Here is a 20334-nt window from a genome sequence, read left to right as displayed (position 1 = left end):
TACAAATTTATTATTTTATTTTATATATTGTTAAATTAAATTTTTAATAAAAAGATAAATTTATATATTTAAATTATTTTATTAATTAGTTTAATATAATTTATAATTTAATATGTACTTCAAACACTAAATACACGTTAAATTAAAAAATTACGCTTATAAAATTATTAATTTATATTATATATTGTTAAATTAAATTTTTAATAAAAATAAGTTTACATATTTAAATTATTTTATTAATTAATTTAATATAATTGATATTTTAATATTTACTTAAATAACTAAAATGTAATTTGAATTAGAAAATTACATTCAGAAAATTATTAGTTTATATTATTTATTGTTAAATTAATTTTTTAATGAAAAGAGAAGTTTATATATTTAAATTATTATATTAATTAGTATAATATAACGTATAATTCAATATATATTTTAAAAACTAAAATTTTCTTTGAAATAAAAAAATTATATTTACAAAATTATTAGTTTATATTATATATTGTTAAGTTGAATTTCTAATAAAAAGACAAGTTTATATATAAAAATACTATATATAAGATAAGATAATTTAAAATTATATAATACAAAAAATTATTGAAATTAATTATAATAATTTTCATAATTTAAAAATTACAATTATAATTAATTAATACATTTAAAAACTTACTCACCATTATTTCTATTATTTTTTTTTAATTTTTGCAATTATCTCAGCTGTTAAGAATTATTTATTTACGTAATTACATGAGTTTTTATTATTGATATTTTTTATCTTTTTAAACTAAATTGTGTTATATATTTCAATTTAATTTTTTAATTAAGCATAAGGTTGTATTATTTTTTAAAATATTTAATTTATTATCAAAATAGTTTCTAAATTTTTTTTTGTCACTACTTCCTAAAGTTTTTTGTTTTTTACTTTCATTAATGAAATAAATTAAAAGATTAATTTAATGAACAAAACTCTTTAAAATAAAGTAATGCAACTTTAAACAACTAAATTCATAATTTACTCAAATAAATAAATGGTGTTTCTTACTCTACTTGGCAAACTTGAAAAAATATTTTATACCTTTTTTAGATTAACAGTTATAATTTTTCTAATATTTTAATTTTTTTAATTAAATTACTAATTTAAATAGCTTTTAATATAAAATTATCAATGATGATTCTACATGTAAAAGAGAATATCTAACACTCTCAATTACAATTACAAAGGGTATAGTATACTTTATTTAAATAAAATTTATTTGCATTCAAATTTTTTTCTATTTTAAACTACACATATGGTATTGTTGATATTAGAAAGAAATTTGGAATGATAAAAATATTCATATTCATAAATACTCATAAAATTAGCTGTAAGGATGAAAAGTTGTACATTATTAAATTATATATATATAATAAAAATAAGTTTACATATTTAAATTATTTTATTAATTAATTTAAAATATATTATATATTTTAATATGTATTTCAAATACTAAATTTTAATTTAAATTAAAAAATTGTATTTATAAAATTATTATTTTATATTATATATTGTTAAATTAAATTTCTAATGAAAAATAAATTTGCATATTTAATTTATTTGATTAATTAGTTTAATATAATCTACAATTCAATATGTACTTGAAACATTAAAATATATATTGAATTAAAAAATTATACTTATAAAATTATTAGTTTATATTATATATTGTTAAATTAAATTTTTAATAAAAAATAAGTTTACATATAAAAATTATTTTATTAATTAGTTTAATATAGTTTATATTTTAATATTTACTTAAATTATTAAACTGTAATTTGAATTAAAAATTATGTTAATAAAATTATTAATTTATATTATATTATTATTAAATTAATTTTATAATAAAAAGACAAGTTTACATATTTAAATTATTTTATTAATTAGTTTAATATAATATATAGTTCAATATATATTTTAAAACTAAAATTTTCTTTGAAGTAAAAAAATTACAGTTATAAATTTTTAGTTTATATTATATATTGTGAAATTAAATTTCTAGTAAAAAGATAAGTTTACATATAAAAATACAATATATTAGATAAGATAATTTAAAATTACATTAAATAAAAAATTATTAAAATTAATTATAATTTTTTTATAGGTAAAATATATGTTATTAGAGAGTTAAAGGGGAACTCAAAATTTAAATATAAAGAGAAAAAAAACTAACACTTACTCAGGAGAATAAAAAGATAGAAACATACTTATGTGAAGTTACGACGGATGTAATTTCGTGGGTTCAGATACCAATCAACTAACGGAATAACTTATCCTTTGTTAACAAGTAATAGCCATTTTCATTACCTTAGAATAATAGAATCTATGACTTCCGTTTCATCTAAAACACCACTGGAAAATACTATTCTATTTCTATGTAACCACAAAGACCACATTGTACTTACCTAAATAATTAATAAATATATCTCTTCTTTTTTACTACAACCAATACCAACCCAAGAAAACAAGTGAGTTGATAAATCTGAAGGCAAGACCAGCAAGAATTCAAGCTAATGCGCAGTAAATTACCAAATTTCAGATGAAACTGAGCGCGTTAAAAATAAATGACTTGAAATTTCCTTCAAACTATGACAAAACCAACAAGTTATATCATCAATTTGAACACCACGATCAACCAACAGACCTTTACAAGGAAGTGCATTCAATAACAATTGCTAAGAAAATACTTGACACTTAAGAGGGACCTTTCCTCTTCATAGCCTTTGCAATGCGTCCGCTATATACTGATCTACACTATTAGGACCATCAAAAAGTTCAAATAGCCATAAATACGCAGATTACATTGAGTAAAAACCTGAAAAAATCGCCCTCCATACCCATTTATCTTCCTGTAACACCTTAATAGGAACCTCATCCACAAGCTACAACAAAAGATTAAAACTTGAGATCTTATGTTGAAAGAGTCCTCTTCGCCAACTAACATTCCAAACCCACTTTGTGCCATTACGAAACCCATTCTCCAATACACAGGATTCAACATTCTTTGCCACCGTAAATAATTGCAAAAATTTCTCACACAATCGCACTCCGCCTACCCACTTATCTCTCCAAAAAAGGGTGTGCAAACCTGCACCTACACTCATATCAAACTTCTCATCCAACCATGAATTCTCTTGATGAATAATCTCTAACAAATCACTCCACCACAAAGAACATATGTTGTAGATTGATGGATGCTGAATAGAATAAGCTAATATGCCATACCTAGCTTCCAATACCTGCACTCACAATGAACTAGAACAATTAACACATTGCCACAACCATTTACTAAAAAGCGTTTAGTTAAACAATTGCACATTCCTAATGCCCAAACCACAATTATTTCGCAGTCTACAAATCGTTTTCCATTTCACCCAGGAAATTTTAAATTCGTCCTTAACACTTTTCCATAAAAAAATTCGCTGAATAGAGACAATCTCCTTTATTATCGACTTTGGTGCCTTAAAAAAGGATAAAAAATGCAATGACTTAGAATTAAGAACAACACTAATCAAATTCACCCTGCCTCCAATCAATAAATATCTATGCTTCCATGATGTCAACCTCTTTTTAAAAGCCTCTAATACACCATTCTAAGCACTAGGCTTCTTTGGGTTAACACCTAATTGTAAGCTGAGATACTTTTATCAGAAGCTACCAATCTTACAATGTAAGAACTCTAAAGTCAAGTTTTCAAAGTCATCACTAGTATTAATCTCTAATACACAGCTTTTATGAAAATTAATTTTCATACTTCACATAAACTCTAAGCTACGCAATATTACTTTCAAAGTCCACAAGTTCTGAACCGAAGCCTCTCCCATAATCAATGTGTCATCAGCAAATTGCAGCAAAGAAATATCTAGTCCCCCAACCCCAATCTTCACACCAGAGAACAACTCATAGGCCATTGCCTTTCACATAAGAATTCCTAACCCCTCCACCGCCACAAGAAAAAGAAATGGGGCAAAAGGATCCCCTATTTTAGGCCCCGCCGAATATGAACCTCTAATGCAGGACAACCATTAATCAAAACTGATAGGCTACCCCCCACACACAAGCTTGCATCCAACTGACCCATTTTTTTGAGAATCCAAAGCTACATAACATAAACAAAAGATATCTCCACTCCACCGAATCATAAGCCTTCTCATAATCAAGCTTTAACACAAAATATTTTTGGTTATGCCTCCACACATAATCAACTATTTCATTAGCCACAAGCACACTATCTAACATGTTCCTTCTCGGGATAAAAATTGATTGTTGTTTCAAGATTATTGAATCCAGTACCCCTTTCAACCTATTTGCCAAAAGCTTGGAAATAATCTTATAAAGGCAACCTAACAATGAGATAGGCCGAAAGTCAAAGATTTGTTGTGGGCAAGACACTTTTGGCACAAGCGCTACAAAGTAGGACAATAGATACTTAGGTAGTTTCCCATTTCTAAAAAATCCAGCAAGCATACCCATCACTTCTTCCTTGATCACTCCCCAAAACCTCTTAAGGAACATAAAATTAAAACCATTAGGCCTGGGGCTTTTATTCCCCTCACACTCCAAAATCACCCTCTCCACTTCTTCCTCCAAAAAAGCATCAACAAGTCCCTCATTCTGCGGAACTGAGACTCTCGGTAAATCATTATCATCAATAGTAGGTTGAAACCAACCTCTACTACTAAAATGATCAACAAAATAAGACACTACACATGCTTTAATCTCATCAACCTCTTCGACACTTCTCTCCCTAATTTGAAGCGTATGTATATTATTTCGTCTCCTCCTCCTGTTAATACACAAATGAAAGAACTTTATATTTAAATCATCCTCCTTCACCTATCTCACCCAAGCTTTTTGAGCTATGAGACTCTCCTTATTCTTCCTAACCTTCCAAATATCACCCACCAATATCTGTTGACATTCCTTCTCCACATCAGAAAATTCCATCATAAACTTTTTATCATCAATTAAGCTCAACTCAGTTGTCAAATTAGAAATCATCTTATCAACATTTTCAAACACTTCAATGATTTTAATGTAATCTTAACATTCCTCAACCTTTGACTAACTTTCTGGGCAGCCCATGGAATAGTAATACCTCTTTTCCACGCTTCCTCCACCACCTCCATAACTTCCTTATGAGTCAGCCAACAATTGTTAAATTGAAAAAATTTTGAACCCAGTTAACCATTTTGTACCTTAGATTAATAAGACAATGATAAGACATATCTCTGCTCAGAACCTGAATAAAACCATCTCCCCAGTAATCAAGCCAGGAACCAGAAACAAGGACTCTATTCAGCTTGCTCATCATAGAAACATCCCCTCTTGTCCATGTAAATTTCTTATTCATTAGTGGAAGATCCACAAGCTCCATTTCCTAAATGAAATAATTGAAGTCATTCATTTCAGAGATTCCATGGTCTACTTGACAACCCTTCCTTTCTTTCACCTATCTCACAACATTGAACTCACCCAATATACACTATATAAATTTGCCAAAATCCCTTCTTGTCATGAGCAAATCATCCCATAACTTTCTCTTCTCACTTAGTCTACACGATGCATAGACATTCATGACAACACATAAGTTTTGAGTAGCCAATATCTGCAAGTAAACACCCAATAATCCAGTACCAAAAAAGGATAAAAGTACTTTACCTTTGGATGTATCCCAAAGTGAAAGCATACCATCGCTTCTGCCAACGGAGGGGTAGGCAATCCAATCAAAATCCATATAACCCCACAAACGTGCACATAAGTTGCAATTACATGTCTCAAGTTTTGTTTCCTAAATCGCTAGAAACTCCAGACCTTTAGAGCAAACAATCTCACACACCTTCTTTCGCTTCACCTCGCTCCCCAGCCCTCGACAATTAAAAGATTAAATCTTCATTTAAAACCAAAGCAAACCTTATGTTCATTCGCAATAGTTTTGTCGTGTACTTCTATTTCAATCAATTTCTCTCGAACCTGCTCATCATTCCTATGTACGACCATACCCACCTTCTTATCAATTCCCATTAACCTCGATGCCACTATCTCATCATCACAATCTGCAGCAGTCATTCGCTCCTCCTCCACTAAAGGATTGGAAGGATGCGAATTGTAGTAGCCCTTAGAAGCATTAGTCGAAATTTCATCATCTAGAGATACCTTCCTTCTAAGCGGTGACGACATTGACACTTCTCTACTATGATTCCTAAAGTTTTTTGAAGAGGGTCTATGAAAACTGTGCTCTTATGTCTCTTCCCTCCTTCATCACTTCGACTACCTTTTCACAGATCGTGTCTTTCGAAGGGATTCACGCACATTCACCCTCTCTTTCCCAATACAAGCTTTGGAATGAGAGGAGTCTGCTTGCGCTGTCCCAATTGTCTCCTTACCCCTTGATTCAGAATTTTTTCAAATCAATGCATCTAATTCAAACGGGTCTAATAGCTTCAACCTATCTCCACCTACCTCTTGCAACGGACTAAGTCTTGCTATTAGGACCCCCCTCTTCACATTTTAAGAAGGCTCATTCACAACATCATAAATAACCACTGTCGGACCCATAGCATTTGCACCACTAACCCCCAAACCTTCAATCACCAAATACCTTATTACTGACACTGACACTTCATCATTGATCACATAATCAACCAAACGACCCTTATCTCCGATATCACCTTGCAACACACACTCTTCCTCACTAGAAGAGTTATGCCTCCAACTCCATTGAACTAACCTTAGTTGAGTCATTGTTATCCTTAAAAGAGTTAATCATGCCTTCCTCTATTACGGCTATAGCATCACAGACATGCTCTTTAAGCATGACTATTGAGTAAAAATGATCATTGACTTTCACCATAATGTTTTATTTGATAAGCTCTGCAATGGTAGTACCTAATTGTATCCTTCCATAATTTAATCGTCGCCTTTCTGCCGTGGCTTGGTCTATCTAGATAAAATCACCAAGTGAAGAAACTAACTTATAGAAGAATAATTCTCCCCAAGCATGCAAAGGGACCGTATAACAATGTACCCAAGTCACCCTCCGCGTAACTACCATACTAGGGTGCCACTCCTGTAGATCATAGAACCATTTCTCCTATTACAATTTGTTGAGCGATACTGTAACCTCTAAATCTACCCCCGCATAAAATTCCACAAATACCATGTCATCACCCATGGTCGTGAGATTAATATCTTCCCGCAGGAGAGCCCCTTGCATACTTTTCAAATCCTTTTTTCTATGAAGGTGTCTAACCATAGCACCTCTACACTTTTCAATCAGCCCCTCATCCACCTCATACTCAAAATGAGCCCAAGATTTCTTCTTTTTCGCCCACTTCTGTCCCTTTTGTGTCCCATCTAGACGAGGTACTTTAAGCTTGTCCGCGTACGTATTCCCTGACATCTTTGTAGTCCCAGTGACAAATGAGTGTCTCATTCCATTGCCCTCTGTTGACACTATCGGACCCATAGTTTTCTCCCTTGCATGCATTGTCAAGTTGATAGACAAGCGCATCCTGTCAATGATAATGGATCTAAGCGTAGCCTCCAAACCCTTGGCATCTGCTACATCCACAAAACACACAAAATTAAAGCAACGTTCTTGTTTGTCACTCTTTTGTGGTATGAAAACATTAACCACCTTCCCCTACTGTTGAAACACTCGCCACAAGGCCGAGACACCAATGGCAAGTGGGAAATTTGTAAAAAAGTAAGACGTGAAATTGTTGAGAACTTTCCCATGATGCCCACCAAATTTACCCCTTCCCCTAGACCTCTGTTTCACCATTAAGTTCTCCAACTCCTTTATTGCATTCCAATTTTTGTTTTTCAACGATTCAAATCTTAGGGTTTCTGATTTTTCGTAGAATAGGCCATAGCAACCAGCGGAGACTATAATGAATTCAATTGGCACAAATTCTTATAATATGTTTTTATCTCCTTGCCTTGGATCTCCGATGCTCAATAAACATTCATCACCGTCTTCATCGATGTGCAACCAATAGAGGGAGAAATCGAAAGCGGCGTGAAAGAATTTCCTGGCAGTGGGAAAGGTGAAAAGTCCCCTTTCGCAATTCATACTTATTATCTTTGAACTATATTTAAGAAAAATTTATTAGAATTGATAATTATATAATGTTAAAAATAACAGTAACAAAACTACTGTAAATGATATTTAATAAAAAAATTATCAAAATTTATTATAAATGAAATAATTTCAAAATGTTCTATGTCAAATGTTGAAATTAGAAAAAATAATATTGATTAAACTGTACAAAAATATTTTTGAGAAAATTTGATGAAGTTCTCGAATTATCTTTTAATTAAAAATAAAAATGTACCTTTTTTTTTACTTGTATTTAACATTTGAATATTAATTATTATATTTTATTATATATTATTAAATTAAATTTTTAATAAAAATACAAATAAACTATAATAGAGATGAAAAAATAACTTTTATTATATTAATTTTTCATTTTTAACTTTTTATATATCTCCAAGTAGAACTTCATCTCTACTTATATAAGTATTGTTTACATAACTTTTGAAAAACCTTGCTCACTGTCCTTTCAATTATTATCTTTTTTCTTTGATTTTGTAATCATGTAAGCTGTTAAAAATTACTTATTCACACAAGTAAATGTGTTTTTGAGTTTGATATTTTTTATTTTGTTTCAGTAAATTGTGTTATATATTTCAATTTAATTTTTTTAATAAGCATAAAACTGTATTATTTTAAAATGATATCATATATTGAATGTTAATTTTAACTGATTAATTTGTATCAAATATATTATTTACTATTATTACTATATTTATGAATTAAATTAAATAATTTTAAATGATATTTCAACATAAAATTGTTGTTAAATTATTATTATTATTATATATATATATATATATATATATATATATTATATTGACTTTGTTCGTAACATAAAATTTGTCTAAATTTTATATTATATCATCTATAATTTTAATTGATATAAATGTTAATTTTTGTATTAAATAAAATCATTCTTCTCTTCTAGTTTCTACCTAAATCTTAATTAAAAATTTTTTAACTACTCTTTTCTTCTCTTCTTCTATTATTTTATTTTTTTTAAAAATAATTTAATAAGAATCAATATATTATAATTATATATAACTTTTAATGTAGAAAATATTTATTCATTATATTATAATAATTATGATGACAAATTTAATTTTTTTAAATTAAAAAATTAACAATATTTATATTTAATAATTTTGTTGCAATGTCTTTTTTTTTATAAAATGTTATAACGATGATGATAAATTCAATTCTCCAATTAAAACTAATTAATTATAATAATTAAAATAAATTAAATATTATTAAATATCATAATAATGAAAATGAATATAATTTGATATTTAAATATTTAAGTAACTATTCAATTTTTATATTTAATAATTTTATATCATAATGAATGAATAAGTAAAGAAAATATAAGTTTTAACTCTAAATTAAGTTAAAATATTATATTTAATTTCTATATATATCATTTATTTAAAAAATTAACGAATATTATTTTCACATACATTTAAAATTTTATGAGTATGAAATCTAAATTTTCACAACTATCAAAAGACTTCAATTCAAGAAAGATAGAAGTTAGTATTTAAAATATTATAAAAATATTTTTTAATATTAACATATTAAATTATATTTATTTGTTAAAATTCATATTTTAAGTATATAATTATTTAAAATTTTTAGATTGAAATATAAGTTCTAATGCTTTTAAAATTTTCTGAGAATATTCAATTATAAATGTAGAGAACAATACTTCTTAATAGAAAGATTCAATCATTTTGTAGACTTACAATTAGTTTCCAATATATAAATTAAACTACAGATATTATAGATAAAAATATTAAATCAATACAAATATTTTTTATTAATATAATTATTTATTATATTATATTTTTAAAAAAGATTAACTGAATATTGTTTTTTTTTTTTTGTAAAATCAGGTAATGTATAGAGAAACAAGGTATCACACAAAAAATATATTTGAAAGCAATCATCAAATATCAAATTCACTAAATCTGCGTCAAAATAGTTAGAACACATTTTTTTTTTTAATGATGATATAATATTTTAATCAATTTATATTAAAGTTATATTTATATATCTTTAAAATCATTATAGACTTAATAATAATATATTTTTTACTTTTTTTAATTCAATGTACATGTTTCTTTTTATCTAGTATTTTTAATTTATTTTTTAAATTTTATTTAAATCAATATTTGTTCTTTTAATAAAATTTTTAAAATATTATTATATCATTAAATTACTTTATAGATACATTGATTTTTATTGATTCTTAAAATGATAAATGATAAAGAAACTATATTAATTATTTTCAAAAATTAAAAATTATTATATAAGAAAAATTAATAAATTTATCATTTTAATTTTATGACTCAAACAATATAATTTTATTATACTTAATTAGTTATTAAATAAAATTAATTTATCTATAATATTGAGTAATATTAATTATATTGTGTTATAAAAAAAATATAGAATAATTTAATCATTTTAAAAAAATTCAATTCTATATTTTTATAATTTTTTATTTTTATTAACAAGTAAACTTTTAAATTCAGGATATATATAAAATTATTTATAATTTTTATTTACAATAATTTTATATATATAAATTTTTTAATATATTTTTTCAAATATTAACATATATTTTTGTATATATTAATATTGAAATCAGATTTTTAAAATTTTATATATTTGTTGAATAAATAAAACTTTAGTTTTGTATAGATTATTAGTCTGGTAATTTATTGTTAAAAAATATGGTATCATCGTTTAATAATTATATAGTAAAATTTTATTAGTAATTTTAAATTATAATTATAAATAAATAATTTATTATATAAATTTAGTTCAACAAATATAAATAAATACATAAATAAAAAATTATAAAAATTTTTATTTAAATTTTATAACTTATATTAAAAACATTATTATAGTTAATAATTTATTGTTATAATTATTTATTTTAAAAATTTATAATGATGAATGGTTTATGATATTATGAGACAATATGAATTTTATTTTTATATTTAAAAAATAAGATATTTTATACTATTTAAAATAAATTACTTAATTATATCATAATTTTTTTTTATCAAACATTCTAATTTGTATAATTAACTTTAGAAATTACTAAATTATATATATTTTAATTTAGATGCATTACCATATAGTTTTTTTTATATATTTATATTGAAATTTTTATTATTATCATTTGTTAAAAAATTATGACAGTAATAATTCAATTTATTTATAGAATAAAATATTTATTAATGTCTTCGTTAAAATTTTTTAATTAATTGAAAAAATTTTAGAAAATTTATAAGTAAGTTGGTATTTATTTATTTATCTTTTAAAATTTATCATACTTATTATCATATGAAATTTATTTATTATATTATATTTTAAAATAAATAATAATATATATGATAATATATATATATATATATATAAATATTTTATAATTTTTTAATATAATTATATTTAATATAATAAATTTTTTTACTATATATTTTATATGTTAAAATAAAACAAATTCGTGAGTATATTTATTAATTTTACTATAATTTTATATTCATAAATAATTGAATTAGTAATTTAATTTAGTAAATATGATACCATGGAAACGGCCCAATAATCTTTGCACATAATAGGTATTGTAAACTTTGGAGAAATAATGAAAGACCTTATTCATAGGTTCCGGATTTCCTAAATTTGGCTGCAATTCGAAGGTTAACCTGTGTAGTTTCCGCGCGTGTGTAATGAACGAAGCAGCAGCAACAGCTAGGCTTTCCAGTGGTGGCGGCGGTGTGGTTCGCTTTCCGTTATCTGCATCCACATCTATGGTCATTCAGAAAGGGGACATCACCAAATGGTTCATCGATGGTTCAACTGACGCAATAGTATGCACACTTCCTCTCTCGTGATCCATTTCATTATTTCACTTCGTGGAACATGAATCACCTGCGTGGTCTCCTCTCCTGCAGGTAAATCCTGCAAACGAGGGAATGCTCGGTGGTGCTGGTGCCGATGGAGGTTAATTCCTTGAATTTTTTTGTAAAATGAATAAATTAATTCGTAATGGTTTATATATAATGATTTCGGTGGGGAAAAGTGGGGGCCAAATTAAAATCGATTGACTCTGATTTCAGCTATACATAGGGCTGCTGGCCCAGAACTTTTTGAAGCATGCTTCAATATCCCTGAAGTCAGACCCGGAATTCGGTGCCCAACAGGGGAAGCAAGGATCACACCGTTAGTGCTTCTTCTGATTTTATGCTTAGCTGTGCAATTCTTTAAGCTTATTCGGGTGCTTTTAGAACAACCGGAACATGCTCACGGTGGAATCTGGATGAGCTTGTCAAAATAGTTTTGAATTGAAACTGTTTGGCCTTATTTTCACTTGTTACCCTATGTTTGTTATCACATTACGGCCGAAAGTAAAATTTTTTTTCCTTTGCAAAAATTACATTACGCTTGCCTTGGAGATCGTGATTTACCTTTGCAACACAGTTCTTTTGAATGTATGCACAAACACCGTATGAAGTGTAACCTGTTCTTGTACTTGTTCATGTGCAGAGGTTTTAAGCTACTTGCTTCTCATGTTATTTACACTGTTGGCCCAATCTACTTTGCTGATAGTAATCCTGCTGCCTCTCTAGCAAGTGCTTACAGGTAAGGTTTTTGACACTGTGCTCATGTTTCTATTCTTCATTGTCGTTGAATCAGCACATGTTTATTTCATTTTAATGTTTTGGTTCTCCCTGTTATTACACTTGGTTCGGTTGGTTCAACGTTTGTGTTGTCAAATTGATTTTCAGGAATACTTTGAGGGTTGCAAAAGAAAACAACATTCAGTATATAGCATTCCCAGCTATATCATGTGGTGTCCATGGGTAGGCTTATGCTAACAATTGCCCCCTCCACCATCTTAATTTATTCATTCTTTATTTGTTGATTATCAATATTGGTCACGTGGCATGGCTTGAGATGTAATTGTCTTTTACAATGGAATCCCAATGAATATTATTTTCATCATTTCTATTCACTTCAAAAGTTTGATCATTGGAACAAAACAAAACATACATGAAAAATTAATAACATAGTGGCTGTTCGTTTAATACGATGTGATGACTGTACTATTTCTTATGATGACTAATCTAATCTGTTCTCAAACCTAATAAATTCAATCTTTTGGCTCTCAAATCTAATCTTCCTATTGATTTAGATCCGAGCCTTTCATGACAATTGTGTAATGCTGCATTGTTTTAGATACCCTTATGATGAAGCTGCTACTGTGGCAATTTCTACCATCAAAGAGTTCCGAAATGAATTTCGAGAGGTATTACCTTCCATTTTCTTTATTTGGTCTGAGTTATGTTATGAATAAATATACATTTCAATTTGAACTTTTAATAAAATGATGCATTCCCAATTAGATGTGATTGTGAGTTTGCCTTTGGGTTTCGTTTGAGGATTACTTTGGCACCTTGTTTTTAATTTTCATACTACACTTTACTTTTTAATGTAATTTCTATTTTAATAATAATTTATCACCTGTGTTGTCAAAAGCACTAGTGGGATCAGTTAGGGTTCAGATATAAAATCAAGGTAAGGATTTAAGTTAAGAAAATAATGGTTTTATTAATCCCTAGAAAGAATTAGGATTACAAAAGAATCCCTTAGTGTTAATAGCTCCTGAAAAGAAAATGAAATTCTCCCCTAATAATTAATAGAATCAAAGATGCCTAAATCAAGAAACTAATTATTTATAGAATCTGTTAGCAATATTAACAAACTAGCTAACGTTAATTAAGCCTTATCTTTATCTTAAACAACTCTTTTCTTCCCTTCTTTCTATAAAAAACCTACACTTGAAGTCTCTTATTGACATTAATCATATGTTTCTCTGCCATGATTTTAACACTAACTTCACCCAAAGAAACACCCTTGTCCTCAAGGCTTTCAAATCTGGAAATTGATTTGGTAGAACAAATTCATCCTCCCAAGTGACTTCTATAAGAAGAAGACACTTCCATTGAACTAAAATATACTTAACCTTCTTACCCTCAATTGAAACAATGAGACTAGATAACTCAAATTCAGGTTTAGTCATATCTTTAGAGACTAAATTTGTAGGGAGTTCGGTAGGAGTATCATTAAACAATGTCGTACTTGGTAAAAAAAATAAATTTAAATACAATAACTAGGAGACAAACCTAGTTCCTTTGAGGACCTAGGTTATAAACGCTAAAAATGAAACATAGAAAATTGGAGGGAATTTTGAATTCAAGCAAGAATCAAGAAATTAAAGAACAAAGAAATTCAATAAATCAAAAGCAATTGACTTATGATATTTACTCCCCAAAACATATTTGGTTCCAAAATCAATCTCAATCCAATTTGTAAATTCAATTTAAAGAATGTGTGTTTTTAATCCAAATTCCTTGAATGATCATTGAACATGCATCACTAATCGATTTGATACAAATTTTTTCAATCCGATCTTGGAAGTCCGATATATGCGAAGAAACATTTTGAGATTGCACGAGGAAGGAATTCGACATGTACGAATTATCCGTAATTATATCAATGTGATTTGATACCAAATTAAAAGTATGTATAATAGAATTGAGAAGGGTAAGAAATAAGATTTCATAGTGGATTGAATTAGAAAAATTACCTCATTGCCTTGCAGCTTGCAGGATCAAATTCGTAGATAAGGTTATGAAATTTCTCCTCTATCACCATTGTAAACACAAATGCAAGTTTAAAGGTAATTATCATGGAAAAGCTAAAATTAATTTGCCAGAAGCAATAGAAGAAATAATACAGAATTTAAAGTAGTCTAAATCAAAAGAAAGATAAAAATGTAAACGGGAAGAAAGTTAAAAATATCCATAATTCCTCTAACTCTTCCCTCTTTTTTAGATGCTAACCCTAAATTAAACCTAACTAATAAATTCAGAAAGTAAAATGGGTGACAATCCAATCTGCCCCAAATCTTAATTGCAAACTATTAATCGATACTTATTTCAAGTAATAGCATCTCCACTTGTATCAAAAGTTATGATCAAAATAGTAAGCAAAAGTCGAAAGTACTACAATATAAGAAATAGATAGAATTACTAATTAAAGTCCAAATAGGCTCAAGCGAATAAAGCTAACTTAAAATAGTAAAGCATGGTAGTCAAAATCGCGAGTTAACACGTAAAATCGTACGATTTTACGATCTGCTGCTGGTCCAACGATCTTGATCCTAGGTTGGAACTCGTTTTGGTGGGATCTCTGGGATCGCACAATCTTCCTTGTGAAATCGTGGAATTTGCGATCTTGGGTGAGTTGCTTCTGCCCCATTTTTAGGGTTTTATTTTCACTCTTCTCTCTGATCTCTTGCCTCTTTGCAACCTGCGAGGCACATTTCTCTTCTTCTTCAGCATAGCGAATCTGTTCATTTCATTCTCTACCTTTTCTCCTTCAAATTGCCTCTTTCTTCACCATTTTGGACGTGACTAGGACTTTGCGACTTCGTTCCTCTGTTCTGCGATCCCTATAGCTTTCGCTTTGATGACCTTGTTTGTGCCAACAACTTTGCTCTGCGCTGGCAACCTTGTCATAGTGAAGCATTTTGCTATGGTGGCCATCGCAGCTGTATTTGCAGCCAACGTAACCTAATTTACAGTGTGGCTGGAGTAAAAGTTATTAAGTTTCCCTTTCTATTCCTAGAATGAAGCAGATTTTAGGGTTTTTAAAGGGTAAAAAAAGACTTCTCATCATTTAAAAATAATTTGACTTTCCCTTTTTACCCATAAAAAGGCTCTGTTTTAAGTTTCTTTAAGGATAAAATAGTCTTTTAACAGAATACAAGATCTTTTCCCTCTTTGTTTCTGTTCTTAGTATCTCTGTTTTGAGATGGGGTGGCTCACTTCTCTCATTTGTCTTCTGGTCTTTATATTTATACTATTTTACATGTATTTGTACAATTTTGTAGGATCTTATGATTCTTGTTACGATCCTACGAGATGTAATTTTTTATCTCCTCTTCGATCCTACTTAGAATCTCGATTTTGACTATCTTGTAGTAAAGTAATCATAGAAACAATGTCAAGAGATAGCATGAGGATACAAAAGTGTCAATATAATATGATTCATCAATCATAATGTCCAATAACCTTTTTTTATTGAGAAAGATGAAAAGTAGGATGGATCTTAGAGGAGATAGGTAGTTGCAGCTTGTAAGCAATATTTCCAACCCTTTCTAAAATCTGATAAGGACCAAAAAACTAAGTAGCTAATTTTTGATGAATGCGGTGGGTAACATATTGCTGTTTGTGGGGTTGTAATTTGAGACATTTGTTACTTGTCCACATACTTCTTCATCTATTCATGTGCCTGTTGTAAATGGCCCTTAAATTGGTTAAGAGTTTCATCTCTATCTTTAAGTTCTCTAACCACTGCCTCAACCCAAATTTTTCCTTAAAGCAATTTAAGCTTCAAAAGTTGTCCCAATAGAGGAATGAAAAATAGTCTTGTACCACAACTCAGCCCACAAAACCCATAAAGACTAGTTTTTAGGATGGTCCAAAGTAAAGCACCACAAACAAGTTTCCACGCAATGATTAACAATATTTGTATGGCTGTCCATTTGCAGTTGATAAGTAGTACTTAACAGCAGCTTAGTGCCTTGGAGAGTAAATAATTCTTGCCAAAAATGATTCATTAAGGATAAATGAGGCGAAGCCATTTAAATGAATGATCTCACCAGCAAAAATATCTGCTACCTATTTTTTTATATAAAGGTGTTTTAAATGAATGAAATGCCCATATTTAGTTCATCCATCTACCACCACCATCAAGACATCAAATCCCCTAGATTTAGGCAAGACCATGATGAAATCTAGTGATACTTAATCCTTGATTAGAGAAGGAGTTGACAGAGGTTGCAAAATTTTGATAGTGGAAGTTACGTTGTACTTATGTCTTTGACAAGTGTCACAAGCTTAAACAAACTCTTTGACCCTCTTCTTTGTATCAATCTAATAGACATTTCTAGCCAAACACTTATAAGTTCTTGCAATAAATCTAGAAGTATAAAAGAAATTGTAGAAAGGACCAGTTTGTCATGATAATATAGGATTCTACCTTCGAAGGAATACTCGGGTATGGAATTTGGGTCTTAGATGATTTCTTGCAAGAAAGAATCCTCCATGACTTCCTTTTGAATTGTAGGAAGCTGGTGCCATAGGGGAAAAGAAATCAAAGTTGCATTCGTTGCTGAACTCTTTACGTCTCTGTTTTAGGACAAGGCATCAGTAGCCTCATTGGTGAGACCATGTTTCTAAATCAGCTCAAATTGAAAGCCTAAGAACAACTTTGATATGTAGCATTGTTTGTTCGCAGAAGCCACTCTCTGTTGTGGCAAATGTCTCAAATTGTGTTGATCTGTGTAGACCAAAAACTTTTTTTTCGAAGGGATAATGCCTCCAATATAAGATGGAAGAACCATAGCCATCAATTCTTTTTCATATATTGATTTAGTGTTAGGGTTCAGAGATGAAATCAATGAAAAGATTTGGGAAAAATGATGGTTTTATTCACCACTTAGAAATAATTTGGATTACAAAGTCTCCTAGAGCTAATAGCTCTTGAACAGAGAATGAAATTCTACTCAAAACAATTACCTAGAAAAAGAACCCCTTATTAGCCCATCTAATTTCATAGTTTTTGCTCCATTTAGGCTTCCACTCGCAAGGCCCAACTAGTCCATCACCTTGCACTTTAGTTCTTTCCCATCCTCCTCAGACCCATCTCCCAAGGTGGGTGCCAAGGCTTCATCTTCCTTTCTCTCTTCATCTTCCGCCAAAACCATTAAGCATAGAGAACAATCTCAACATTGATGCCTAGGACTGAATTTCTCTTTGCATTTCAAACATAAACCCAATTGCCAACGCTCCAAATCTCATGAGGAAGATGTCTCATGCCTCTGTTATGACTCCTACCATCATTCCTCACTATCCCTGACTATGTTGTTGTCATCGTATCGGAATAAGGACCTAAGGTCGGAGCTTTAAACCCTTGGTTAACTGAGTTTTCCCCTGTGCACATAGATTCTTGTTCAATGGAGATGGCAATACCCCTTCTTGAACTTCTATTGCCCAACATTCCCCCACCAAAACTCCTATTTTGCGACAAGGAAATCTCACTCTCCTTTGTGATTTTGGCCTCAATTCCCCTTGCAAAATGCATTGCATGCCGCCTAGTCAATGGGTCTAGGGTTTGTATCCTCAACCTGATCTCTTCTTTTAACTGTCCTACAAAATACCCAAGGTACGACTTGTTTGTGAACAAGTGTATCTGTGAAAAAGTAATAATGATTTCTAAAATAAATTTCTATAATATCATCTTACTAGGATTGTTCTCAAATACTTGGAATATCTTAACTTAATTGTTTGAATTAAAAGGATACGTAATGAAATAAAATAAAAGAAGATTAAAATAAAACAACACAACTTATGACAACAAATTTTTTGAGATGAATTCTAGAGCTTATGGCAGGATTGAGTGGAAAGTGGTTCGAAATAACAGTGGTGATTGAGTGGAGCGTGAATGGCAGGATGGTAATCTGGATTGAGGTTGCAATCTATGGCTTTACAACCCTTTTCAAGACAATGTTTACAAGCAAGAAGCGATATCTTATAATTTTTTAAAAAAGAAAGGTTAAAAATAAATTCATGGTGTTGTCGAATGTAGCACATTGGGTGCAAAAAAAAAGTAGTGGTGCAGAGATTTCCAAATATAAGATATCATTTTTAAATCAAATTAATTCCTATTTTATAACTTTTCAAAAGAGATTACGATTACATTTATTTAAATCAATTCTCAATTTTGTGGTTCCAAATATCTATTCACTTGTAATACCATATAGAGCTATGAGATGAGGCAATGTGTTGCTTTATTTGGAAGGTTGAACATTCATTGACGGAATATGCATATAATAAGACTATGCATTAGGATCCCATTGCAAGGTATGAGACTTGAATTGCACATTAGAAGTATGGGATTCTAGTGAGGAGTTTATATGGTTTTGGCTCTTCAACTACAATGACTAGTTTTTTGTGATGTGGTTCTCTCAAGGTTCTTTTCATGATATTTCTATGATTAAGCTTTATAGAATATGTAATTAAATTTAAGTGTCTATTACAGGTTCACTTCGTTCTGTTCTCGCCAATAAAGCCTAAAAAATTTAAAGGTGGTGTAGAAAAGAGAGTTAAAACAGTTGCAAAAAAATTTAATGGTGGTGGTGTAGAACTTTCAAAATATAGGATATCATTTTAAAATCAAATCAATACCTCTTTTTATAACTTTCAAAAGATTGCATATATTTCATTCAATTTCCAATTTTGTGGTTACAAATATCCTTACACTCGTAAATACCATATAGAATTATGAGATGGGGCAATACTTTGCTTTATTTGAAAGGATGGACTTAGATTGATGATTTATGTATCTAATAAAATAATATTTCTATGATTGGGGTTTTTGGAATATTTAATTACATCTAAATGTTTATTTCAGGTCCACTTTGTTCTGTTCTCGCCTGATATTCATGACATTTGGTTAAATAAGGCAAACGGGTTGCTGAAAGAGTAGTGTGCTCCATCTTGTAATCAGCCCACACAATTGAACACAATCATCTAAACTCCTGCAACAAGTTTAATAGATGTGTTTTCTTAATAGATGTTTACTGATTCTCATCTACGTCTTGTAATATCTATCTAGTTTGCATATGCATCAAAGTTAATGTAACAAAGGTGAAGAGAAGAATAAACATTACATATCTATTTACTACTAAGAAACAAAGTTAATTAGGTGACAAATGTACTTGAATAAGCCACCCCGCTTAAGTTTTATATTAAAATACTTCCTTTTTTAACTCGTCGGCTATCACTTTCTTTTTCTACTTTTATATAATTTTTTCTAACTACTTTTTTATGTTTTCGTTTCTCATCCTAACACTCCTTTTACTGATGAGCAAAATAATATAACCTTTTTGTGTTCACTTGCTGTGTTTTATAATGATATAAAACACAATTCATTGTTCGCCTAATTGCCTATCACTTGTAAAATATTATTCTACTGTTAGATTAATATAAAACAAGTTGAAATAACATCCAATTAATGTCATAAAGTATTTCACTATCACATATTAACGTTATGTATTATA

The 20334-nt window shown here is 29.1% G+C and overlaps 1 protein-coding gene across 1 annotated transcript; it reads left to right on the top strand.

The window, feature by feature from the left end:
- Positions 1–11754: 11754 nt before the first annotated feature.
- LOC113856338 (macro domain-containing protein VPA0103-like) lies at positions 11755–20040 on the top strand. The gene is made up of 7 exons (XM_027488124.1): positions 11755–12013; positions 12098–12146; positions 12263–12365; positions 12690–12785; positions 12932–13006; positions 13383–13452; positions 19686–20040. The coding sequence occupies exons 1-7, from the start codon at positions 11873–11875 to the stop codon at positions 19758–19760; spliced, it is 609 nt and encodes a 202-aa protein (XP_027343925.1). The 5' UTR covers positions 11755–11872; the 3' UTR covers positions 19761–20040.
- Positions 20041–20334: the final 294 nt, after the last annotated feature.

This window comes from Abrus precatorius, unplaced genomic scaffold (genome assembly GCF_003935025.1).
Source record: "Abrus precatorius isolate BTA unplaced genomic scaffold, Abrus_2018 Scaffold11, whole genome shotgun sequence".
Taxonomy (NCBI): domain Eukaryota; kingdom Viridiplantae; phylum Streptophyta; class Magnoliopsida; order Fabales; family Fabaceae; genus Abrus; species Abrus precatorius.
This window is presented reverse-complemented; position numbering and strand designations above follow the sequence as displayed.

Coding starts and splice junctions, on each gene's coding strand:
- LOC113856338 (XM_027488124.1), top strand. CDS start 11,873: ATGAACGAAGCAGCAGCAACAGCTAGGCTTTCCAGTGGTGGCGGCGGT. Junction 13,007..13,382: donor ATATCATGTGGTGTCCATGG/GTAGGCTTATGC, acceptor GCATTGTTTTAG/ATACCCTTATGATGAAGCTG. Junction 13,453..19,685: donor TCCGAAATGAATTTCGAGAG/GTATTACCTTCC, acceptor TGTTTATTTCAG/GTCCACTTTGTTCTGTTCTC.